The sequence below is a fragment of the Oncorhynchus mykiss genome, chromosome 4 (assembly GCF_013265735.2).
Source record: "Oncorhynchus mykiss isolate Arlee chromosome 4, USDA_OmykA_1.1, whole genome shotgun sequence".
In the NCBI taxonomy this organism is placed as follows: Eukaryota; Metazoa; Chordata; class Actinopteri; order Salmoniformes; family Salmonidae; genus Oncorhynchus; species Oncorhynchus mykiss.
Genome location: NC_048568.1, coordinates 26,273,591 through 26,299,697, shown reverse-complemented (window position 1 = coordinate 26,299,697; position 26,107 = coordinate 26,273,591). Strand labels below are relative to the sequence as shown.

General features: G+C 43.1%; 2 protein-coding genes across 2 annotated transcripts in view; one reads left to right on the top strand and one right to left on the bottom strand.

Annotated features, from left to right (window-relative positions):
* cdc40 (cell division cycle 40 homolog (S. cerevisiae)) overlaps positions 1–17,090 on the top strand; it is a 45,055-nt gene extending 27,965 nt beyond the window's left edge. The window contains exons 13-15 of the mRNA XM_021600723.2: positions 8,998–9,074; positions 10,137–10,281; positions 16,542–17,090. Of these exons, the coding sequence (XP_021456398.1) occupies positions 8,998–9,074; positions 10,137–10,281; positions 16,542–16,719 (400 nt within the window). The 3' untranslated portion in view covers positions 16,720–17,090. The remainder of the gene's footprint in view (positions 1–8,997; positions 9,075–10,136; positions 10,282–16,541) is intronic.
* Positions 17,091–19,133: 2,043 nt separating this feature from the next.
* The window catches only part of LOC110522374 (methyltransferase-like protein 24), a 64,164-nt gene continuing 57,190 nt past the window's right edge, over positions 19,134–26,107 (bottom strand). Inside the window, exon 5 of the mRNA XM_021600724.2 lies at positions 19,134–20,340. Coding sequence (XP_021456399.2) covers positions 20,023–20,340 — 318 coding nt within the window. The 3' untranslated portion in view covers positions 19,134–20,022. The remainder of the gene's footprint in view (positions 20,341–26,107) is intronic.

Here is a 26,107-nt window from a genome sequence, read left to right as displayed (position 1 = left end):
GCGCTACAAAGTATTAACTGAAGGGGGCTGAATAATTTTGCACGCCCAATTTTTCAGTTTTTGATTTGTTAAAAAAGTTTGAAATATCCAATAAATGTCGTTCCACTTCATGATTGTGTCCCACTTGTTGTTGATTCTTCTTAATTTGTTTTTGGTGGCGAGGGAGACAAAGTTAATTAATAAAGTTTTCGGTGACAATCAGCTTTGAAATCAGCATTTTTTACGTTATAGTTTGCGTATGATCACAAACAAAGTACTAGGGTAGTGAATTGATGTTTGCTTCAGCTGTAAGCTGGCAAGGAAAGTTAGCCTACAATTAATGCTGGAAGCTACCCGTATTGTCTTGCATTGTAAAAGTGTTCAAGCCTGTCTGGACATTGTTTTGCTAACAGTAAGGAACCGTTTCAATATTTCTACATGCCATTATTCAAGTGTGTTAACCCTATCAGTCCCAAGCCCTCAGCAAAAATCGGCTTTTCATTTATCTGACTAATTTATCTGCATTTCCAGCCAGTATATTTAGCCTCACAATGAAGTAGTTTACCATGTTCTTGGCTGTGTGTTTTTGGCTGTGTGTGGCTGTGTGTGTTTTTGTGACTAGGCTCTGACCTAACATAATCATATGGTGTGCTTTCGCTGTAAAGCCTTTTGGAAATTGGACACGATGGATAGATTAACAAGAAGTTAAGCTTTAATTTGGTGTATTGCACTTGTGAATGTATGAAAGTTACATATTTCTCCCCCAAAATATTTTGAAAGTTAGCTGAACCCCTAGCCGTAAGAAGTTTAACCAATAATTTGTCATCAAAGTCAGTGCTGAGTGCCCTTCTCTCTGTGCATGGTGAAAGTCAGTAGTTAACTTGTTCTCTGAACAACAGCGTTGTCCTTTCGGAAAAGCTGACCACGACTCCATTTTGTTGCTCCCTGCCTACAGACAGAAACTAAAACAAGAAGCTCCTGCGCTCAGTTCTGTTCAATGCTGGTCCGACCAGTCTGATTCCACACTTCAAGACTGCTTCGATCACGTGGACTGGGATATGTTCCGCATTACTTCCAACAACAACACTGACGAATATGCTGATTCGGTGAGCGAGTTCATTAGAAAGTGCATTGACGATGTCGTTCCCATAGCAACGATTAAAACATTCCCAAACCAGAAACCGTGGATTGATGGCAGCATTCGCGTGAAACTGAAAGCGCGAACCACTGCTTTTAACCAGGGCAAGGTGACCGGAAACATGACCGAATACAAACAGTGTAGCTGTTCCCTCCGCAAGGCAATCAAACAAGCTAAGCGTCAGTATAGAGAAAAAGTAGAGTCACAATTCAACGGCTCAGACACAAGAGGTATGTGGCAGGGTCTACAGTCAATCACGGATTAAAAAAGGAAAACCAGCCCTGTCACGGACCAGGATGTCTTGCTCCCAGGCAGACTAAATAACTTTTTTGCCCGCTTTGAGGACAATACAGTGCCACTGACACGGCCCGCAACCAAAACCTGCGGACTCTCCTTCACTGCAGCCGAGTAAAACATTTAAACGTGTTAACCCTCGCAAGGCTGCAGGCCCAGACGGCATCCCCAGCCGCGTCCTCAGAGCATGCGCAGACCAGCTGGCTGGTATGTTTACGGACATATTCAATCAATCCTTATCCCAGTCTGCTGTTCCCACATGCTTCAAGAGGCCCACCATTGTCCCTGTTCCCAAGAAAGCTAAGGTAACTGAGCTAAACGACTACCGCCCCGTAGCACTCACTTCCGTCATCATGAAGTGCTTTGAGAGACTGGTCAAGGACCATATCACCTCCACCTTACCTGACACCCTAGACCCACTCCAATTTGCTTACCGCCCAAATAGGTCCACAGACGATGCAATCTCAACCACACTGCCCTAACCCATCTGGACGAGGAATACCTATGTGAGAATACTGTTCATCGACTACAGCTCAGCATTTAATACCATAGTACCCTCCAAACTCGTTATCAAGCTCGAGACCCTGGGTCTCGACCCCGCCCTGTACAACTGGGTACTGGACTTCCTGACGGGCCGCCCCCAGGTGGTGAGGGTAGGTAACAACATCTCCACCCCGCTGATCCTCAACATTGGGGCCCCACAAGGGTGCGTTCTGAGCCTTCTCCTATACTCCCTGTTCACCCACGACTGCGTGGCCATGCACGCCTCCAACTCAATCATCAAGTTTGCGGATGACACTACAGTGGTAGGCTTGATTACCAACAATGACGAGATGGCCTACAGGGAGGAGGTGAGGGCCCTCGGAGTGTGGTGTCAGGAAAATAACCTCACGCAACGTCAACAAAACAAAGGAGATGATTGTGGACTTCAGGAAACAGCAGAGGGAGCACCCCCATATCCACATCGATGGGACAGTAGTGGAGAGGGTAGTAAGTTTTAAGTTCCTCGGCGTACACATCACGGACAAACTGAATTGGTCCACCCACACAGACAGACAGCGTCGTGAAGAAGGCGGAGCAGCGCCTCTTCAACCTCAGAAATTCGGCTTGTCACCAAAAGCACTCACAAACTTCTACAGATGCACAATCGAGAGCATCCTGTCGGGCTGTATCACCGCCTGGTACAGCAACTGCTCCGGCCACAAACGTAAGGCTCTCCAGAGGGTAGTGAGGTCTGCACAACGCATCACCGGGGGCAAACTACCTGCCCTCCAGGACACCTACACCACCCGATGTCACAGGAAGGCCATAAAGATCATCAAGGACAACAACCACCCGAGCCACTGCCTGTTCACCCCACTATCATCCAGAAGGCGAGGTCAGTACAGGTGCATCAAAGCAGGGACCGAGAGACTGAAAAACAGCTTCTATCTCAATGCCATCAGACTGTTAAACAGCCACCATTAACATTGAGTGTCCGCTGCCAACACACTGACACAACTCCAGCCACTTTAATAATGGGAATTGATGGGAATTGATGTAAAATATATCACTAGCCACTTTAAACAATGCTACTTAATATAATGTTTACATACCCTACATTACTCATCTCATATGTATATACTGTACTCTATCATCTACTGCATCTTTATGTAATACATGTATCACTAGCCACTAAACTATGCCACTTTGTTTACATACCCTACATTACTCATCTCATATGTATATACTGTACTCGATACCATCTACTGCATCTTGCCTTTGCCATTCTGTACCATCACTCATTCATATATCTTTATATACATATTCTTTATCCCTTTACACTTGTGTGTGTATAAGGTAGTAGTTTTGGAATTGTTAGGTTAGATTACTCGTTGGTTATTACTGCATTGTCGGAACTAGAAGCACAAGCATTTCGCTACACTCGCATTAACATCTGCTAACCGTGTGTATGTAACAAATCAATTTGATTTGATATTTGGTCAAATTAAATTCTCTCCATCGTTTTTACTAAGAACAGCAGCTAACTGATTGGGCGGCTCAGCAAAGAGGGCTTTACTATTTTTAGGCAGTGGAATTACTTGAGCTTCCTTCCATGCCTGTGGACACACTCCTTTAGGCTTTGGTTAAATATATAGCAAATAGGGTTGGCAATACCGTCTGCTACCATTCTCAATAGTTTCCTATTAAGATTGTCTATAACTGGTGGGTTATCATTATTGATGGATAACAATAGTTTCCTATTAAGATTGTCTATAACTGGTGGGTTATCATTATTGATGGATAACAATAGTTTCCTATTAAGATTGTCTATAACTGGTGGGTTATCATTATTGATGGATAACAAAAGTTTTTCCATCTCTCCCAGTCTAATGACCAAATTCAAAACTGTGATCTCTTTCATTATTAGATATTTGATACAACAATATATGTTCACTGTTCAATGTTGTCATTTCACTGATCTTTCTTATCTCTTAGATATAGGACAGACACTTCAGAACAAACTTGCTTTAGATTTTTTTCATGCTTAACAGTTTCCCGTGTGTATCAAGAATGGTCCACCACCCAAAGAATATTCAGCCAACTTGACACAACTGTGGGAAGGAAGCATTGGCGTCAACATGGGCCAGCACCCCTGTGGAACGCTTTCGACACCTTGTAGAGTCATGCCCCGATGAATTGAGGCTGTTCTGGGGTCAAAATGTAGGGGGGGGGGGGGGGGTGCAACTCAATATTAGGAAGGTGTTCCTAATGGTCGTTATACTCAGTATATATTAATATAGACTGTTCTTAGCCCTTTCCCGGGTAGCTTATCGGAGAAAGACAGACGTAAAAAATATTGTTTATATCAGGCAGTGCGTGTCAGTTGGTTTATGTGTGTGATGTTGGTCTGAAGCTACTGACCTGGAATCTTGGCTCTTTCACTCCTCCCAGGCTTTTGGGAGGGAGGGTGGGCAAATGAGCTTGTCGTAACGTAGGCTTGTCATTGCGGAGGTAAACAATGCCCCCACGCTTTCATAGCTGGGATAAGTTCTTTCCACCTCTTGTGCACAGCTTCAGCAAAGTCCTCGTTGAGGAAGGTGTTGGTTGCTCTCAAATTATTGGCTGTCTCCAGAACAGCCATCTTGTCCTTGAACCTTAAACGTAACTACTGTCAGCCTGGGTCTGCCACCTGGGCGGGTTACATGTTTTTCAGTCCTGTGAGTACGCTCCACTTCAATGATTCATCTGCAGCTTTTCGCTGATCATTTTTCTCACTTTCTCCTCAGACTCTGTCCAGGTCTCATGAGGAGACTCTGGTATGCCATCCACAATGTTATTCCTTCTGGATTATCCCTCTAGATCAGGGATAATCAACTAGATTTCTTGAGGGAATGACCAGGGGGACAGAAAATAATTACAAATAATTTGTAGACTGCACAGGAGGTTGGTGGCACCTTAATTCATTGGGGAGAACAGGCAGGCTCGTGGTAATGGCTGGAGCAGAACAGGTGCAATAGTATGGTTACCATGTGTCTGATGCCTTTTCGTTCGCTCTGTTCCAGCCATTTATTGTGATCCGTCCTCTCCTGAGCAGCCTCCACTGATAGATTCCAAATTGATCGCAAGAAACCCAAACAGATATAACGTTTGACTAAAACATCATCATTTCAAATCTTGCTTACATTTGTATATGACCACATATATCTCTCCTTTATACGCAAGAATACTTTGGAACAGATTTCAAAAATTAAAATCACTTGGAGCTGATTTGCTGGTGTTTTTACAGTCTTATAGCCAACTATAAAAAAAAAATATATATAACAGTTGTTTTTTGCTCAGGGAACTTTGGGGACCAAATAAAATCATCCGTGGGCTGAATGGCCACCAGTTGGAACCTTGCGCTAGTCATTTTTCCCAGTCATCTGTAATAATGATTCACAGACAGTGTTGATGTCATCTCCCGTGGACTTAGTTTGTTGTCATCTTGCAGCACGTCTCTTTCAGGACATCCACCTCTCCCTGGGAGAACTGCAAACTGTTCTTTAGGTCTTGGACGATCTGATCAGAGGTCCATTCTTTTGTTTGTTGAGTCCACCAGTATTTTGACAAAGCTCTTTAAGCCATTGTAACAATAGCCTGTAGGCATCTTTTTGTTGATTCCAGCAAGCACAGCACATCGTGCCAATGAAAACAGCAACAAACAGCAGGGATTTAAACAGCCACAAGCCAGGGGCTATCTGCAGTCCCAGCCACAAGGGCTAAATGCATCGTGGGCTGTGTTCAAACTGTCAAGGAATTCTGCCTAGCATGATAGCTAGCAGTTAGGCAGGCTGCTTCGCCAAGCAGCAGCTCTTCAGACTTTTAGGGTTTGGCACTGTCCCAGCAACTTAGGCTAACTGTGTTGCGGGACCCAAATGAAACGAGTAGCTCTCCCTCGTTCCGTATTCGACATGCGTCGCTCTATGAAGCATGATTGTTTGCGTGAGTGGAGAGCTAACAATGCTGCCCAGACAGCTCTAGCAATGAATGAGTGATGGCCGAGATCCTTTTAACGTGTACATTTTGATATCCGCACTTGCTTCGCCCTTATGTTGGTGTTAGCAAGCAGTCTATATAGTGCTAGGTATCAACAGCCAATCCAGTTCGGCCTGGAAACTATAGTGAGCTTCGATTGGTCAATAGCAACTCGATGCCACGGTGTATGCGACAAAAGTTCAGCTTTCCCTGTTCACGCTCCCTTGTTTAATCTTCCCAACGTGCTCAATGGATTTCCAGTGGAAGTGACGCAGGGAAGGCATTTTGCTCTTGGGGCTATGAAGTGGCTGCACTGATAAGCAGCGTTGATCCTCTCTATCATGTGAGACACTTTTGAGAATGTTGAGTATTTGAGTGGATTGCACACTCATTAGGAGTCCTCCCAGGGGCTTTAGGAGTGTGATGTGGGAGCTGGAGGGGTTTGTTATGGTGGAGAGAAGACGCTGGGCCAACGAGAGGCTTTACTGTCCCCCCCCTCCCCTCCCCCCTGTGACAGCTCAGATGGTAGGATTAAGGAGAGCTCAACCACCAATCTCAGCTGAATTAGGCAGAAATAAACATGGAGTCACATCACTGACACAAAGATGGAGAGGGAGGGTAAGCTGAGGGATTTGGAACTACAGACGGACTCCTTGTTAGTCACACACAAACACAGCACATACACTCCGTTGTGGCCCTTTTGTGCGCACACACATACAGAGTGAAGAGCTCTCTAGGTGGTTGGCTGTCAGCAGCTGAGGTATATTAGTTGGGGATGTGGAGACTGAGTGTATGGGCTGTGCTGGGCACGGTTTAGAATCAATACAACGTAACACACACACACACACGAGAGAGTTAGTGCTAACCTTCCTCTGGTGGCTACAGTCTCTGCACCCCCTTATGGATCCATTTAGACAAGACACTGGTGAGGGGGTAAGATAAAAACCAGGCACAATTTCATTAGTGCACACTGTAGCAAAACATTTTGCAATGGCAAATGACCAGTTCTCATTGGACAAATCCACATAGTCCCTTCCTATTTCAACCCGTTTTCTTACGTTTGATGCGTAAATTAATACGACCCAGGCCTGGTGAATTAGGACTGACTGGGACAGGTAAAGGTATTCAGAAACAACTGCTGTGGACATCAGGCAGGGCTTGCTCGGGGGGCCCTTTTGGTGTGTGTGTGTGTTTTAATCCTACGACTGTCTTCAGGTACAGTAGTTGACTCATGCTTCATGCATTGTAAGTTAGTTGTTTCCTGTAATTCACTCTGGTTTAGGGATGGAGGGTGTCCTTTTCCTTCTGGCCCTGGTTAGGTATAAGTCTAGCTGGTGTTTATGGGATAGAGCTGTTAGCGCCGTGGCTCTAAACCAGTCCAGCTGTGTGCTATCTGAGAAAGGAAGAGAGGAGGGAGAGATGGCCTCAGTCCAGATAGATAGCCTCCCACTGAGAGCGAGGAGGATCAACTCCTACGCGGTCAACACACCCTCAACACAACATTATTCACAGTCATACACAATCTTCAGCCTGTCGCTGGTGTCTCTGTCACGGACACTCATCCCGTTAGATCTGCCAGCTGTTCACAACAGTGTGTGAGAAGACCATAGAGTTGGATGATGCCATGAAGACCCTAGAACAAAATGCATGATTGACCTCCATTTCACTATCAAACTCAGAGAGGGCAGGGTTGAGAATGTAGGGAGAGGGGGAAAAGAACGCAGAAAGGGAGAGTGGATTTAATTGGATGCTCTTGGCACAGTGTTTAAGCAAACATGGTATGGAAATTCATACCATACCATTTATATATACTGTGCTTTCAGAAAGTATTCAGACCCCTTGACTTTAAAATCTAGTCAACTGTAACTAGGCCACTCAGGAACATTCAACGTTGTCTTGGTAAGCAACTCCAGTATATGTTTGGCCTTTTAGGTTGTTGTCCTGCTGAAAGGTGAATTCATCTCCCAGTGTCTGGTGGAAAGTTAACTGAACCAGGTTTTTGCATGTACTCATCTCTGTTCTGTTTCTTTTCATCCCAAAAAAACAATGTTCAATTCTTACTTCTTACAATAGGGCCTTATTGCAAACTAAAATATTCCATGTTTTGGAATATTTTTATTCTGTACAGGCTTGCTTTTCACATTTGTCAATTAGGTTAGTATTGTGGAGTAACTACAATGTTGATCCATCCTCTGTTTTATCCTATCACAGCCATTAAACTCTAACTGTTTTAAGGTCACCATTGGCCTCATGGTGAAATCCCTGAGCGGTTTCCTTCCTCTCCGGATACTGAGTTAGGAAGGACTCCTGTATTTTTGTAGTAACTGGGTGTATTGATACACCTTTCAAAGTGTAATTCATAACTTCAGCATGCTTAAAGGAATATTCAATGCCTACTTTTGTTTTACACCTCTACAAATAGGTGCCCTTTTTGCGAGGCATTGGACAACCTTCCTGGTCTTTGTGGCTGAATCTGTGTTTGAAATTCAGTGTTTGCCTGCGGGGTCTTACAGACAATTGTATGTGTGGGGTACAGAGATGAGGTAGTCATTGAAAAACCATGTTTAACACTTATTGCACACAGTGTGTAAATGATTTATGTGACGTATTAAGCACATTTTTACTCCTGAACTTATTTAGAAAATGGATGTCTAACAAAGGGCTTTAATACTTACAAGATATTCCATTTGTAATTCATTTGTAAACATTATTCCACTTTGACATTATGGGGTATTGTGTGTAGATCAGTGACAAAAATGTCTACATTTAACCCATTTGAAATTCAGGCTGTAACACAATGTGGAAAACGTCTGGGGGTGTGAATACTTTCTGAAGGCACTGTATCTGTAATGCCAACAGTGTCTGGATCTGAACTGTTTGGTCAACAGTATAGCTTTGATCCTCAGCTAGAATCACGTCTTTCCAAGCGCCAGCTGCATTGCGTGACTTTCAATGTTTCCAACGTGAGAGCATTAATGCTAGTTGTCAATACTGATGCCAGTAGTGTCATGGCTGACCTCTGGACTATTCTCGACTGTACCCTGACCGTACTCTAACCGTTTTGTGACCGTGCTGCGTTTGTTTTACAGGGACATTCCCGTGGACTTCAAATACATCGCAGAGCCCAGTATGCACTCTATGCCTGCTGTAACGCTTTCACCCAATGGTGAGTGGATACACACACACACACACACACACACACACACACACACACACACACACACAGCTTTTTATTTGACCCATTCCCCTCCTTCATACCCTTCCCCTCCATCTCCCCCATTCTCTCTTCCCCAAATCTCCCTCTGAGCTGTGTTCATATATTTGTCCTGACATGAATTGTTTGTCATTAGTCTAAATAACAGATGAACTCTCAATGGGAGAGCAGCCCACTCCACTCTGTCCCCCACAGCAGCCCTAGCTGGGACTGCTGCGTATGGAGCCTTTCTTCGGCTCGACTCCTTATTTTCGCTCCAGTTTTACAAAAGAGAGCCCAGTTGTATTTATCCGTTTCTCATCCACCTACAGCGGTTGGCATTTTTAGATAATGGCATCCCTTTATGTGGGTTTGTTTGGGAGGCACTCGGAAAGGGAGGACACACATGCACACAAACAGTGGAGCGGGTGTACACGCAGTGGAGCACACACTGTTACTGAGTCCTAGTGTCTATGTAGAGAGATAGGGGGGTTGCTAGCTAACAGAACGTCTGTGAAGCTGACATCAAAGTTGCGTCCCAAATTGCACCCTATTGAGCAGGGCCCAAAGTAGTGCACTATATACAGAGAAAAGGGTGCCACTTGGGACCTAGCCCAAGTCAGCATTCGGTCATCAAAGTATTTTAATTCTTTCCAAAGTGATTGTCTTCATCTTTCTCTCTCAGGTGGTTACAGAGACGAGCTGCTAGTGTCTACTGGGGTGGTCCACTCCCACGGGCCTGAATAACACAGACCATAGTACCTACCTTTCCGTTCAGCTCAACCAACCTGTCTTGTTTCACACGCTCAATCTGTTTTACGATACATTTTTATAGTTTTATCCCGAGCCCCTTGATGCATTAGCTGCTTTTCACACTGTGAAAAAGGTTGATCAGAAAGGTGTTGTTTTGAAATAACTTGGTCCAGGCCCACTGCTCACTGGAGAAGTCCTGTACCTGCAGGGTCAACCCCTAACATCAGCATGCTCTAACTAAAACTCAGAACTCAAATGTTGTTGTATTTTCTCCCACTTTAGGTAAGTGGCTGGCCTGCCAGTCCATGGACAATCAGATCCTGATATTTGGAGCCCAGAACCGTTTCCGTCTGAACAAGAAGAAGATCTTCAAGGGCCACATGGTGGCTGGCTACGCCTGCCAGGTGGACTTCTCCCCAGACATGAGGTAAGACAAATCCATCCTATACAGTACAAACGGTAGCAAAATGGTTTGAAACAGAAACGAGGTGTTTTTTTTATTATTCATTTAAAAAAATTACCACAGAAACCATACATAGACAGAATGCAATAGATAGAAGCACACAAATTCCAACAAACATCAATGACATCACACCTGCTCAAACTCACGTTTCCACCACATCATACCTGTTACGTTTCTCACTCCAACATTCCCTCTCATTCTTCATACCTGTTACGTTTCTCACTCCAACATTCCCTCTCATTCTTCATACCTGTTACGTTTCTCACTCCAACATTCCCTCTCATTCTTCATACCTGTTATGTTTCTCACTCCAACATTCCCTCTCATTCTTCATACCTGTTACGTTTCTCACTCCAACATTCCCTCTCATTCTTCATACCTGTTACGTTTCTCACTCCAACATTCCCTCTCATTCTTCATACCTGTTACGTTTCCAGTGCATGTAACACTGTCATATGGCCTCATTGTGCTATTTTATTTCTCTCTGTAGCCCAAATTTGTTCAATATTTAAATAATAAATCATTTAAATAATAATGCCTTTGATTCATCCACTGTCTTAACGATGGAGGATCATTTGATTTCCAGTTTTTAAGTAGAAGTTCTTTCAAACTGATTGATGAGAAAAGTATGGCCCAACCCATTGGGTATTTCACTGTACCCTCATATGCCATGTCTTGAAATATGCAGATAGATGAATTAAAAGTCATCTTAAATTGTAAAACTTCTGACAGCCAACTTCCCTCAACATTGCTCTGATGTTAAAGAAGATTTAAAATATACATTCCATGATATGAAACTTAAGTTGCATGTATTTGAAAATATCTAAATTGGTCAATCGCTTTTTAATTCTGTGATGGAAATTATATTTTCTATTACCAAGTCAATTCTGTTTTCTATTACTTTAGTTTTCCATGTTGACCAATTTCTTGGTGAATTCGGAAAAGCTACCCATGGATCGTTCCATAGGGGTGTGTTTTGGGGGAGTGATATTTGTTCTTGTGGAATCCCTGAGATTTTCTTCCATATTATAGTGTTCTTAACTAAGAAGTTGTTAATGTTCTTAGCTTTATCCTTAGAAAATAGACACGTGAAAAGATTTTCGGGGTGAGCATGTGCATCTTCAATATGAACCCATTGTTCCTCTTTAGTGCATTTAACTATATGTCACGAGTAAAAGCCTTGGGTGGTCTGGAAGGTTAAAACCACCCTCATACTTAAAGACAAGTTTTATTTGCCCATACAAAGTCATTTATGAGTATTTTTTTAGAATGACTTCGGTGGGGTAATTGGTGTTACCGAGAATAAATGTAAAAACTTATGAGGCCTGCCATTCTGAAGAGGTTTATTCAGTGCTGTGAAAAAATATTTGCCCACATTCAAATTTTCTAGACTTTTGAATATTTTTGATACTGAATGTTATCAGATCTTCAACCAAAACCTAATATTAGATAAAGGGAACCCGAGTAAACAAATAACGCCACAATTACATACTTATTTCATAAACAAAGTTATGCAACACCCAATGCCCCTGTGTGAAAAATGAATTGCCCTCTTACACCCAATAATTTGTTGTGCCACCTTTAGCTGCAATGACTCCAACCAAACACCTCCTGTAGTTGTTCATCAGTCTGTCACATCGCTGTGGAGGAATTTTGTCCCACTCTTCCATACAGAACTGCTTTAACTCAGACATGTGTGGGTTTTCAAGTTTGTTTCAAGTCCTGCCACAACATCTCAATTGGGATTAGGTCTGGACTTTGACTAGTTCATTCCAAAACTTCAAATGTTGCATTTTAGCCATTTTCATGTAGACTTGATTGTGTTTTGGATCATTGTCTTGCTGCATGACCCAGCTGTGGACTGATGGCCTGGCAAGTTGTCCAGGTCCTGAGGCAGCAAAGCATCCCAAAACCATCACACTACCACCACCATGCTTGATCGTTGGTATAAGGTTCTTACTGTGGAATGAAGTGTTTGGTTTTCGACAGGCATAATGGGACCCATGTTGAGAAAGGCGGTAAATAACTTTTCACAAAGCTGCAACTGAGATTTATGGGAAGATTGTTCCATTTAATTAGATCTGCTTTCATATTGTTGAGTAATGAGAAAGTTATGTTTATATATTCCGTTTTTTTGTTCTTTATTAAGCATCCTATGTAGAAAATATTTTTTGGGGGTCCACTTCAAATTATGGCTTTAGATCATGAGTTATTCTTTTTTACATTTTTCCTATTGACATTATTTCAGTTTTTCCAAAAAGTTTATATCCTGAGATTTTAGAGTATTCAGAAAATGTTTTTAACAGGGGGGGATTGAGTTGGCACTTTAAATTACCAATATTGCAGTCAGAAAGTATTCATACCCCTTGACTTTTTCCACATTTTGTTGTGTTAAAGCCTGAATTTAAAATTGATACAATTTAGATTTTGTCACACACTACCTCATGTCAAAGTGGAATTATATTTTTTGAAATTTTACAAATTCATTAAAAATGAAAAGCTGACATGTCTTGAGTCAATAAGTATTCAACCCCTTTGTTATGGCAAGCCTATATAAGTGCACAAGTGAAAATGTGCTTAACAAGTCACATGAGTTGCATGGACTCTATGTGCAATAATAGTGTTTAGCATGATTTTTTGAAGGACTCCCTCATCTCTGTACCCTACACGTACAATTGATCTGTTAGGTCCCTCAGTCAAGCAGTGAATTTCAACCACAAAGACCAGGGGGATGCCTCATAAAGAAGGGCACCTATTCGTAGATGGGTAAAAAAAATAAAAATAGACATTGCATATCCCTTTGAGCATGGTGCCGTTATTACACTTTGAATTGTGTATCAATACACCTGTTACTGTAATTTAATTATACCAATATGTTTTCATTAATTGGAATTCCCTTAAATCTATTTTATGAGAATTTGTAAGATTCTTGTTTGCATAAAATAGACGGAGACCAGTCTTTTCAATAATAGGTAACAGAATTTATTCTCGGAGCGCGCTGCCACGTTACCACGAGCAACAGTTTATATACAGTAACATGACCTCATTCCATTGCTTAACAGAATCTCCTCCTCTCGACCGGGACAAAGGGAACTTTAAAAGTTAATTCTAACCCCCCTAGCACATACACAGGACACACAACACAACTGAATTAACTTTTGACCCCTCAACATTATCGATCAACACTTAGCTGACAGTTCTAATTAACAGAACCTAGGAATGCACTCACTGTCTTATCTAAAACACCCCAGAGCTACGTTTCGTCGGTTCAACCATAGGTTAACTATCTGTTTACTTAATCCACAACCCATTTCTTTCTTCCTAGTTGGAATGGTGTTCATTAACTTTAATTACTCCTTGTCCGTGTCACACAATCCCTTCTTATGGACTCATATTCTTAATCAGATATAATAAAACAGAGTATAAGTTTACTTAGTTACAGTTCCATTTAAACTGATTTGTTCAGTCATTTAATCATAATTTTCCTAACACCCAAGACAAAGATACAAGCGTCCTTTCTAACTCAGTTGCCAGTGAGGAAAAAAGCCCAGGGACTTCACCATGAGGCGAATGACGACTTTTAAAATAGTTTGAGTTTAATGGCCGTGATAGGAGAAAACTGAGGGTGGATCAGCAACATTGTAATTACTCCACAAAACCAACCTAAATGACAGAGTGAAAATAATACAAATATTCCAAAATATGCATCCTATTTTGCAATAAGGCACTAAAGTAAAATTGCAAAACATGTGGCAAAGAAATGAACTTTGTCCTGAGTACAAAGCATTATGTTTGGGTCAAATCCAACACATCACTGTGTACCACTCATCATATTTTCAAGCGTGGAGGTGGCTACGCCAAGTTATGGGTATGCGTGTCATCTGCAAGGACTAGGGAGTTTTTTAGAATAAGAAGAAATGGCATAAAGCTAAGCACAGGCAAAATCCTAGAGGAAAACCTGGTTGTCTTCTTTCCAACAGACACAGAGACAAATTCACCTTTCAGCAGGACAATAACCTAAAACACAAGGCCAAATATACACTGGAGTTGCTTACCAAAATGACAATGTTCCTGAGTGTCCCAGTTACAGTTTTGACTTAAATGGGCTTGAAAATCTATGTTAAGAAAATGCCTGTCTACTTATGTAATCAAGATATTTTAGTGTTTAGTTTTTTCATATACATATATATATATATATATCCCACCTAGTGTGTGTGTGTGTATACACTGCTCAAAAAAATAAAGGGGACACTAAAATAACACATCCTAGATCTGAATGAATGAAATATTCTTATTAAATACTTTTTTCTTTACATAGTTGAATGCGCTGACAACAAAATCACACAAATTATCAATGGAAATCAAATTTATCAACCCATGGAGGTCTGGATTTGGAGTCACACTCAAAATTAAAGTGGAAAACCACACTAAAGGCTGATCCAACTTTGATGTAATGTCCTTAAAACAAGTACAAATTAGGCTCAGTAGTGTGTGTGGCCTCCACGTGCCTGTATGACCTCCCTACAACGCCTGGGCATGCTCCTGATGAGGTGGCGGATGGTCTCCTGAGGGACCTCCTCCCAGACCTGGACTAAAGCATCCGCCAACTCCTGGACAGTCTGTGGATGGAGCGAGACATGATGTCCCAGATGTGCTCAATTGGATTCAGGTCTGGGGAACGGGCGTGCCAGTCCATAGCATCAATGCCTTCCTCTTGCAGGAACTGCTGACACACTCCAGCCACATGAGGTCTAGCATGGTCTTGCATTAGAAGGAACCCAGGGCCAACCGCACCAGCATATGGTCTCACAAGGGGTCTGAGGATCTCATCTCGGTACCTAATGGCAGTCAGGCTACCTCTGGCGAGCACATGGAGGGCTGTGCGGCCCCCCAAAGAAATGCCACCCCACACCATGACTGACCCACTGCCAAACCGGTCATGCTGGAGGATGTTGCAGGCAGCAGAACGTTCTCCACGGCGTCTCCAGACTGTCATGTCTGTCACATGTGAACAGTGTGAACCTGCTTTCATCTGTGAAGAGCACAGTGCACCAGTGGCGAATTTGCCATTCTTGGTGTTCTCTGGCAAATGCCAAACGTCCTGCAAGCACAACCCCCACCTGTGGACGTCGGGCCCTCATACCACCCTCATGGAGTCTGTTTCTGACCGTTTGAGCAGACACATGCACATTTGTGGCCTGCTGGAGGTCATTTTGCGGGGCTCTGGCAGTGCTCCTCCTGCTCCTCCTTGCACAAAGGCAGAGGTAGCGGTCCTGCTGCTGGGTTGTTGGCCTCCTACGGCCTCCTCCACGTCTCCTGATGTACTGGCCTGTCTCCTGGTAGCGCCTCCATGCTCTGGACACTACGCTGACAGACACAGCAAACCTTCTTGCCACAGCTCGCATTGATGTGCCATCCTGGATGAGCTGCACTACCTGAGCCACTTGTGTGGGTTGTAGACTCCGTCTCATGCTACCACTAGTGAAAGCACCGACAGCATTCAAAAGTGACCAAAACATCAGCCAGGAAGCATAGGAACTGAAAAGTGGTCTGTGGTCACCACCTGCAAAACCACTCCTTTATTGGGGGTGTCTTGCTAATTGCCTATAATTTCCACCTGTTGTCTATTCCATTTGCACAACAGCATGTGCAATTTATTGTCAGTCAGTGTTGCTTCCTAAGTGGACAGTTTGATTTCACAGAAGTGTGATTGACTTGGAGTTACATTGTGTTGTTTAAGTGTACCCTTTATTTTTTTGAGCAGTAGAGACGAGTCAGTTTGTAGATAAACACAATATTACCTGCTAGGGGGATGCTACTTCTCGCTCCCCTTATATATATATATGGGGAGCGAGAAGTAGCATCCCCCTAGCAGGTAATATTGTGTTTATCTACAAACTGACTCGTCTCTACTTCCTTCTGAATCAAGTCCTTCAGTCAGTTAGTGTTTCTGAAGACGTCCTGTACGTAAAGCGCTAACCAGGCCATTTACAGGCCCTAATTTTAGCGCATACCCCAATTAAGAACCCACTCACCCCTATCAGCAGGTGCCTTCACTTTTCTCCTCTCTTAGTAACCATGGCAACAGCAAGTAACCCCTCCTTTGAGCAGAGACCCAAATTCACACCATCTCATGTGAAATGGAACATGAGTCATTTTTAGCAGGGAGCCTAACCTCCCTTTCTCTCTCCTCCCATCTCTCCATCCCTCTCTCTCTCCTGTAGCTATGTGGTGTCTGGCGATGCGGATGGGAAGCTGAATATCTGGGACTGGAAGACAACCAAGCTGTACCACCGGATCAAGGCCCACGATAAGGTGTGCATCAGTGCCTTGTGGCACCCCCACGAGACCTCCAAGGTCATCACCTGTGGCTGGGACGGACTGATCAAACTCTGGGACTAGAGACATGGGGTGGGGGCTGCAAAAGGACTCCCTCTTTTTAGGGGGAGAGGTCTTCTTTCTGTTATGTACTTTCCCTAATTTAGTGGCAGGCTAAAAGCCATAGGGCTGGTATCTAGTCCTTTTGTAACAGTGTATATTTCTATCCCATCTGAAGAGAGGACAGCGACGTATACATAGAAAGATAAACATTTTCTCCGTGGGTTGTGTTTATAGGGTTCTCATCCCTCACATGCGCTCTCTTAATTTCATGTTTTCTGGCTTCTGTTTTAATCAGTGATGTCCGTATCATTCACACAAGATTTTTTATCTTGGAAACTATTCTGTTTTCCAATGTATGTCCCTTTGTGAAATTAAAATTTTTATAAACTTTGCTTGTCATTTTGCTTTCCTTTGGTCAAGTCGTCTTATACTTCCATCTTTTGCCGTTGGTCAGATATTTCGTCAAGTTTATTAGGATTTCTTATTTTTAGTAACGGTTCCCTTCTCACCATTAAATCCACACAAACCCCTCTGAAGAGAGAAGTGTAGCCAAGTTGCTATTTCCCTTAGTGTCTTTATAGACATATCAAAAAATCAGGGGTATACATTTTTAATTTCAAGAGTTTTCAGAATGTATTAATCCTTCAAATGTAAGCCTGAACCGAGTCTAGAATTGTGTAACAAATTTGGTGACAAAGTAGTTGGAGATCTGCAGCGAGAGGTACAGGGAGACAGAGATTGAGTCGATCTCAACCTTTCTGACTCAATTGTACTTTCTCTCTGCAGCTCTCCCAACTACTTTGTCACCAAATGTATTACACAATTCTAGACTGGGTTCAGGCTTACATTTGAAGGATTAATACATTCTGAAAACGTTCAATTAGAAATTAATACCCCTGATCTTTTGATGCTGCTATGAAGGCACTTAGAGAAGTAGCGACTTGGCAACACTACTCTTTTCAGAGGGGGTTTATGTGGATTTAATGGTGAGAAGAGAACCGTTACTAAAGAGAATAAGCGGAAAAGGGTTTGAGAGAGTGGGAAAACAAACAGCAGAAGTTGTGGCGGCTGGATTGACATTTTCTATTATTATTAAAATTGTGAAGAGGGAGAGACCATACTATTCCCTCGGAATCTGCTCATTATAGCTGCAGTAAAGGCTACACACTAACACATTTCACCGTCTTTGGTATTCGCTCTCCGAATCATCCTGATTCAACATTTGCTCAGGCAAACTCGGTCTCCTTACAACTTGGCGTACATTGTTTCCTTAATTATTTTCTAAGTCCCAGTTTAATGTGAAATGTCATACATGTTAAAGGTGTATTGTCCTAAGAAGAGGGAGTGAGGCAATTGAGGTGATTCTTCACGTCCTTGATAGTTGTTTTCCCTACAGTACTAGTCAAAAGTTTGGACAAACATACACATTCAAAAAAAAAAAAAAAAAAATTTTTTAAACTATTTTCTGCGTTGTAAAATAATAGTGAAGAAATCAAAACTATGAAATAACACATGGAATCATGTAGTAACCCAAAAAGTGTTAGATCAAAATATTTGAGATTCTTCAAAGTAGCCACCTTTTGCCTTCACAGCTTTGCACACTCTTTGCATTGTTTCAACCAGCTTTATGAGGTGGATGACCTGGATTGCATTAAAATTAAGGTGTGCCTTTTTAAATGTCATTTGAGGAGTTTTGAGCCAAGCAGTTGTGTTGTGACAAGGTAGGGGTGGTATACAGAATATAGTCCTATTTGGTAAAAGACCAAGTCCATATTATGGCAAGAACAGCTCAAATAAGCAAAGAGAAACAACAGTCCATTACTTTAATACGTGAAGGTCAATCAATCCAGAAAATGTCAGGCAGTCTGTGAGATTACTGGTTCCAATCACTGTGTCTTTGTGAGACGCAGAGTAGGTGAACGGATGATCTCCGCATGTGTGGTTCCCACCATGAATCATGGAGGAGGAGGTGTGATGGTGTGTGGATGCTTTGCTGGTGGCACTGATTTATTTAGAATTCATGGCACATTTAACCAGCAAGGCTACCAAAGCATTCTGCAGTGATACACCATCCCATCTGGTTTCCACCTAGTGGGACTATCATTTGTTTTTCAACACGACAATGACCCAACACACCTCCAGGCTGTGTAAGGGTTATTTGACCAAGAAGGAGAGTGATGGAGTGCTGCATCAGATGACCTGGCCTCCACAACCACAAACCAATTGAGATGGTTTGAGATGAGTTGGACCACGGATTGAAGGAAAAGCAGCCAACAAGTGCTCAGCATATGTGGGAGCTCCTTCAAGACAGTTGGAAAAGCTTTTCAGGTGAGTACTGAAGCTGTTTGAGAGAATGCCAAGAGTGTGCAAAGCTGTCATCAAAGCAAACAGGTGGCTACTTTGAAGAATATAAAACACATTTTTTGGGTACTACATGATTCCATATGTGTTATTTCATAGTTTTGATGTCTTCACTATTATTCTACATTGTATAAAATAGTAAAAATAAAAATAAACCCTTGAATGAGTAGGTGTGTCGGTTGAAACCCAGGTATGGTCATTCTCTGGGTAGACGTTCATGTCTTTGTCTCTCTTCAGGAGGTATATTGACTGTCCTCCCAGGCAAGCGTTTGAGCCTTTACCTTAACTACCTCCAGCCCCCCCGCCTCGTAAGTAGCCTCCCACAGAAACTCATCCCTGGGCTAAATGAGGCGTGCTCAGCCTCAGTCTGACAGCTACTTTCCCATTCCTATGTACTCTTTTTAATGCAGAAGATCCTGTGGGCAAATTGTGGCTATTAGTTTGGGCTGTGGTCTTACCTCACTATTCATTACCCATGCCTCTGAGGATAATTCTCCAGGAGGGGGTGGATGCATCTGTTAGGGGTGGCTGGCTCAGGGCCAAGCCCAGATGAGGCCATGATGACAGAGATGGCTGCCGCAATGCTTGCCGGCTGACCTCCAGCCAACACAGCCACTTTAAAGCAGCTCTGACCGACAGATGGACTTTGGGCCCTCGAGGCAATTACCTCACCATGTCTAAGGTCATATCAGGGAAGGGTAGGGGAGTAGTGATTAAAAATGCTGAAATGATAGGAGCTTGTTAGGAGTACAGTATAGCTCACAAAACGTTACATTAACCTCCATAGATTGAGACAATCCTTTTCTGGAGTGCAGTACTTAGCGTGATGAATCTGGTATTGGTCAGAAATAAATATCCAAAGTGAAACATCCCATGGGATTGACTTTCCCATCGTAGCTGAACTATATTTCCCAGATCTCCCCTTCTCATTGGCCAGAGCCCTGTCCATCAGTCAGTCAGCTCTCAGGGCCTCCACTGGGTATTGACCCAGCCCAGTGTATAGGCACTGGTTGCGTTCAGAATGTTCCGGTGCAGGAAGAGGCGGGGCTTTGCTGGGTCGCTGTGGTAATAGAAGAGGCGGAAGTGAGCACGCTCCAGCTCCTTCAGTAGGCTGAACCAATAGCGCACCACAGATGGGTCGTCCCCGCCCACCTCGAAGCCCGCCCAGTGGAGGTGGATTTCTAGTAGTAGCTGACCCACAGAGCTCAGAACACCTTCTAGAACCAGGTTCTCTAGAATCTTCCACTCCGCACTCTCCATGTCAGCCTTCAGAACATCCACCTGGAACAGAGAGGGAGAGACTCAACAATGATAATATCTTGCAGTAGGGAGAGACATACGATGGAGAGAGGGGATAGGACTTTTGATGGAGGTGAGGGAGAGTCAGTGCAAAGAGGGAGAGAGAAGGTCGGTTGAAGGACAAGTAGAAGAAAGGATGTGTCTGAGTAGAGGAGGAGGGAGGATATGCCGGGGAGGGGCTGAATGTGGTATAAGGTCTGTGAAGAGGAGAAAGAGAGGTCCATTAACATTAATGTTAATAATGGCCTCAGGATATGATCTTACTGATTCATCATATGCATGGGCTACTTTCAATGCACATACTGTATATTAGGCCTTGGGCCGCCATTTAAAGATCTAATGCAGTTGTTTTTATCTCAATATTAAATAACTTCTGTGTGATTTTTATTTCTCAATTAAAATGTTCAAAAAGAAACCAAAATAGCTTCTTAGCAGAGCATTTTCTCAAGCAATAATTTTTATAGGACTGTCAGGGAGTGGTTTTGAGTGGGGATCGAAAAACTGAAAATGATATGTTATTGGCAGAGAGGTTTGGAACTTTCTTTCTTATTGGTCTGTATGGTGATGTCACCATGGAAGGCCAAAACTCCCACCAATTTCAGGCGGTCTTTTCAAACAGCAATTACACTAAAATGGCATTGTCATAATTTCACAGAATTATTCCAACCTCATAGTGTGGAAATACTGTATATATAAAACACAGAAAAATCATGTTTTGGACTGTACTGGGCCTTTAAATGTGCTGTAATGTTTCATGTCAACTCCTTGAACCCATACTGTTTCACAGCCTTATTAATGAAAGGGCTTCTCTTTGCTTTTGACATTTTATTTCACCAATTTATTCTCTCCTCTGTAACTTACTACCCTCTCATTGGCAGATTGCCTCATGGCCTCATGACATCACCATTGGCAACTTCCAATGCTGCCAATAATATTTGTCAATAGTTGACCCAAATTTTCCACAAAACAATCATATTTATCTTCCAGCACACTAGTGTTAACGCTAATGCAAGTGTTGAGTATCTGACCTGTCGAACAGAAAAACACTTCTTCAATGGCTAGAGTAAAATAACAACTTTAGCTGGCTGGCTCTCTGACAGCCCATATCCAATATCCCATAGCCACTCCATTCCTCTAAACAAAGGGCTAGCAAGACTTTACACAACCTTTATATTTCTTTAGTGACTGCAGAAATCCCTTTTCCCCCCACATTCCAAGCCTTCCTAAAAGCAGCTATCCCCCAGATAGAACTAGTCAAAATGAAGTGCTTTCTGTCTCTGGGTCTCCCAATGGATACGATCCCTCCCCAAGGCAATATAATGTTTCTAATTGGACAGACATGTCATAAAATGGGAACTGCCCTAACCAACAGGGATGTTATGACCCATGACCCCCCCCCCCCCCCCCAATGTGTGTGTGCAGGCTATGAAGATCTTACAAATCCCAGAATGGTTCTGCTCAAGATATACTTTTCTCAGGGTGTGTATTGAATGGGCTACTTTCAATAACTTCATTCTATTTGACAGTTTTCTTCTCCCTGATGTGTCATCAACTGGCTTGCAAGGTAAATCCCAAGGACTTCACAACATATCCCTCTCGATGTCCCCTAAGCCCACACCACCGGAAACTCGTCTGCCCTTCGCTTCCCTAGTATGAGAAATTGTGAGCCCTCAAAAAGCTGCAGTCTTACGTGAACATCTCCATATGGCCCCACACATCTCTGAAGAGATTTCCGATCACCGCAGTGCAGAAGTGTGTGTGTGTGTGTGTGTGTGTATGTGTGTGTGTGTGTGTGTGTGTGTGTGTGTGTGTGTGTGTGTGTGTGTGTGTGTGTGTGTGTGTGTGTGTGTGTGTGCGCGTGTGTGTGTGCGTGCGAGCGAGCGACTGAGTGTAATAGAGATATGCAGACAGAAACTACTTTGACAGGGAGGTTTGGAAGTAGGGCAATAACTAATGGATTTGGGGAGGGAGGGAGGGTAGGTGGGTGCATGGTGATTTGGCCTGAATTGTGGTCTACTGAGGGAGGTTCAGTGAGGCCGATGGGTTTTGGAGCTTTTATTTAGTTGTTTAGTGAGGCTATGCCTCAGTCTCCCTTCTCCCAAGGTCAGCAGTAGCCTTGTTGTGTCTTAAACACTGTAGTCTTAAAGCATTGCTATAAAGCAACTAGAAAATATGTCTACCATCGCCTTTTACTTTTGGGCCACACACTCAGCCAGACCTTTAATTGTGAAGTCACACTCCGCCAAACCTTTAATTGTGAAGTCTCTGTCAGCGCAGACCTTTAGTTGTGAAGTCACACTCAGCCCAGACCTTTAGTTGTGAAGTCTGTCACAGCCCAGACCTTTAGTTGTGAAGTCTCTCTCAGCCCAGACCTTTAGTTGTGAAGTCTGTCACAGCCCAGACCTTTAGTTGTGAAGTCTGTCTCAGCCCAGACCTTTAGTTGTGAAGTTTCTCTCAGCCCAGACCTTAAGTTGTGAAGTTTCTCTCAGCCCAGACCTTAAGTTGTGAAGTATCTGTCAGGCAGTAAAGTAATTGTGGTCCCTCGGGCTCAAGAGGGAGGAGGTCAGAATCACTCCATCTTTCTAATGAGGAAAAACAGAGAGCATGTTCACTGTTCACAGCCTGCTGGCTCAACGTGTGTGTGTTTACCTAACCCCTAATGGTTTAAGCCGATAAATGCACAGCCACCTACACACTATTTTTTAACCACCGCCAAGGTGATGTCCTCAACAGAATCCCTGAGAACCCAGATACCCTGTTATCTCTTTGTGATAAGAGAGGAACTTTACATCCTAGTCAGAGAGACACTGCAGACAATATTCAATGAGTTGAGTCGGCCTTCTGCTGGAATGAAATCCATTCAGCCATCAAACAGAAGCAGATTAGGGATAAAACTATTTGTTTTTATGAATTCATTTCTAAACGCTTTTGAGGAAAGCTGATCGTTTGGTGTGAACAAACAAGTTAGCTGACCTCTGATGAACCTTTAGAAATGGAAACTGACACTTAAGTCTAACTAATAGGCCCATAATGATTTATTTCAGCGGCTAATTGCAGTTTTTGCAGAACTTATTGTGGCGTCCTTCATAGCCCAAAATACCAGCAACTTCATCAAGAGGCTCGAACCTCTTAACGGTTTAAAGCTGTTTGGCTGATTAACACAAGATAACAAGTTTGAGCCCAAATATGTCACAATGCTTACATGTGTTTATGACCATTTTGATACAACACAGTACACAGGTAAGCTGGGCTACAGGGATGTATTTTCTGCCTGTGTGACTCTATGATTGTATCAAGCAGAGATGAAGTACTTTGTGTTCTTTAATTAGTGGATGTGAGGCAGGGGGAAACATATCTGAAACAGGCCTCTCCAGAGACCATCGTAATGAGCAGACATTTAATTACACTTCAATGGGATCAGGAGAGAGAGAGAGGTTCTGTTTAGACTCTCACAGCCTCCCCTAACAACTGGTCCAGGGTCTGTTCTGTTTACAAACTGTCCCCCACACCTGCATGATAACACTAACCCTAACCATGGTGAGGAAAGGCTTGCATTGTGGAGGAGTTGAAGCCATGTTGGAAGCTGTGTGTCCCTCTTGTGACAGTGTGGATGTGAGACATTAAGAAGTGACCTGATTGTCAGAAAGAGTGTCTCTGATTGTTGTTCTATTGTGCATTAGGAGAAAGCAAATCAATTTGCATGAGATCTGAAGGACTGTTGAATTGGTGTGTTCATCCCCATGGAGACAGCCTCTGATGGTGACCAGAGCGGGTATGACTCATTTATGAGCTGTGTAATCACCGATAAGGAACACAAACTAATGCATATTTTGACCTTTAGAAGCGACTCATCAGTTCTCCGTGCTATTCTTCTGTCACAAAGCCACAGAGAAGAAAGACAAACCGTTGTTTCTTTAGCACGCTGTGTACTCACATTAAAAAAATCCCAGTATGGAGATGTGTGTGTTGCTTTGCATCTAAAGCAGGTACAGGGATAGGGTCTGTTCTTTATCTGTCACACACACAGACACAGACACACACGAACACGCACCCACACGTCTTAATTATTTCTCCCACACTAATTTGTATGGTATAGTGAGCTTTGTTTCTGGTTCCAAAAGAGGAATTAATGGCTGACGCCTCTAAGCATGGACTTGCTAATGCTAGGCGCCGGTGCGTGGCTTGTTGGCATTCTGCTCAAGAGCCTGATTTAAATTTGCACTGATTAAACTGTTGCTCATGCTAAAAAGGAGAGAAAAAACAGAGTGATGAATTAGACTGAGGTACCCTGCCTTCTGGAACATGCAGTGAGAGGTTAGAATTCACAAAACGAGAGCAGCACAAATAAATTAAGTCAGATGAATTCTGTTGAGGTAGATTGATTATCTGTGTGGGAGTATCAACCCAAACCTCCTTTTTACAGCACTGATCTCACATCAACTGTAAACTCCTTTTCACTATACAACTTCCACAAACTTGAATTATCACCGTCTTCAAGACCTCATCAAAGACTAACTCCTTCCACAGGATGTATAGCTGGGATCTCACCCGAATATTTTTTTGATTTTTTATTAAATAATAAAACATTTTTTTTACCCCCTTTTCTCCCCAATTTTGTGGTATCCAATTGGTAGTTAGTCTTGTCCCATCACTGAAACTCCCATGCAGACTCGGGAGAGTAGAAGGTCGAGAGCAGTGTGACCTCTGAAACACAACCCAGCTGAGCCGCACTGCTTCTTGACACAATGCCCACTTAACCCGGAAGCCAGCGGCACCAATTTGTTGGAGAAAACACTGTACACCTGGCGACTGTGTCAGCGTTCATTGGGCCCTGCCCGCCACAGGAGTCTCTAGAGCGGACAAGAACATCCCTGCCAGCCAAACCCTCCCCTAACCGGGTCGACGCTGGGCCAATTGTGTGCCGCCCCATGGGTCTCCAGGTCGCGGCCAGCTGCGACAGAGCCTGGACTCTAACCAGTATCTCTAGTGGCACAGCTTTTGACCACCGTGCCACTCGGTAGGCCCTCGTCTGAATGCTTCTATTCTCACCCGAATGCTATGCATACTTTTGCTGTATTTAGGGAAGGTCGCCGTTCCACACACGCTGGCTTGTTGTTTGTTTGTGTGTGTATGTGTGTGTGTGTGTGTGTGTGTGTGTGTGCGTGCGTGCGTGCGTGCGTGTGTGTGGATGTCGTTGATCTTGTATGCAGATCCATATCTGATGAGGCAGAACACAGAGCCCTGGGGGACTTAATATTCTGAATTCTAATGTTTAAAGGAGGAAAGCCATAACTATAAGTGAGTTTTCTGCCCTCCAGCGCAAGATGAGACATTGGAGGAATGAATGATGAGCAGTAGAGTTTCAGGAGTCAACAAGCCATACTAAAGTTCAACCTCTCAGCTCATAGGGAGAGAACAGATCCATTTTCTTATAGCCTTTTCTGGTTGAGGTGAGAAAAATAAGTAATTTTGGTTTGTTTTTATGGTGACTATTGCATGGGTTGTGTGTATTGTGGTCAAGTATAGGATTTACTGTAATAGACAGGTCCTGTACATTGTGTGCTGGGTGCTGGTAGTGGAGTATGTTGTTACTGTATTATGTACATAGAGTGCCGTCTGTCATTATTGGGATAATTACTCTATACTCCAAAAGACTAGACTGGCAGCTTTAACTTGAGGCTATTATGATCTATAATGGGTGAACGGTTTAGAATTTACAGCACTTTTTGTACATAGTCCCCACATTTTA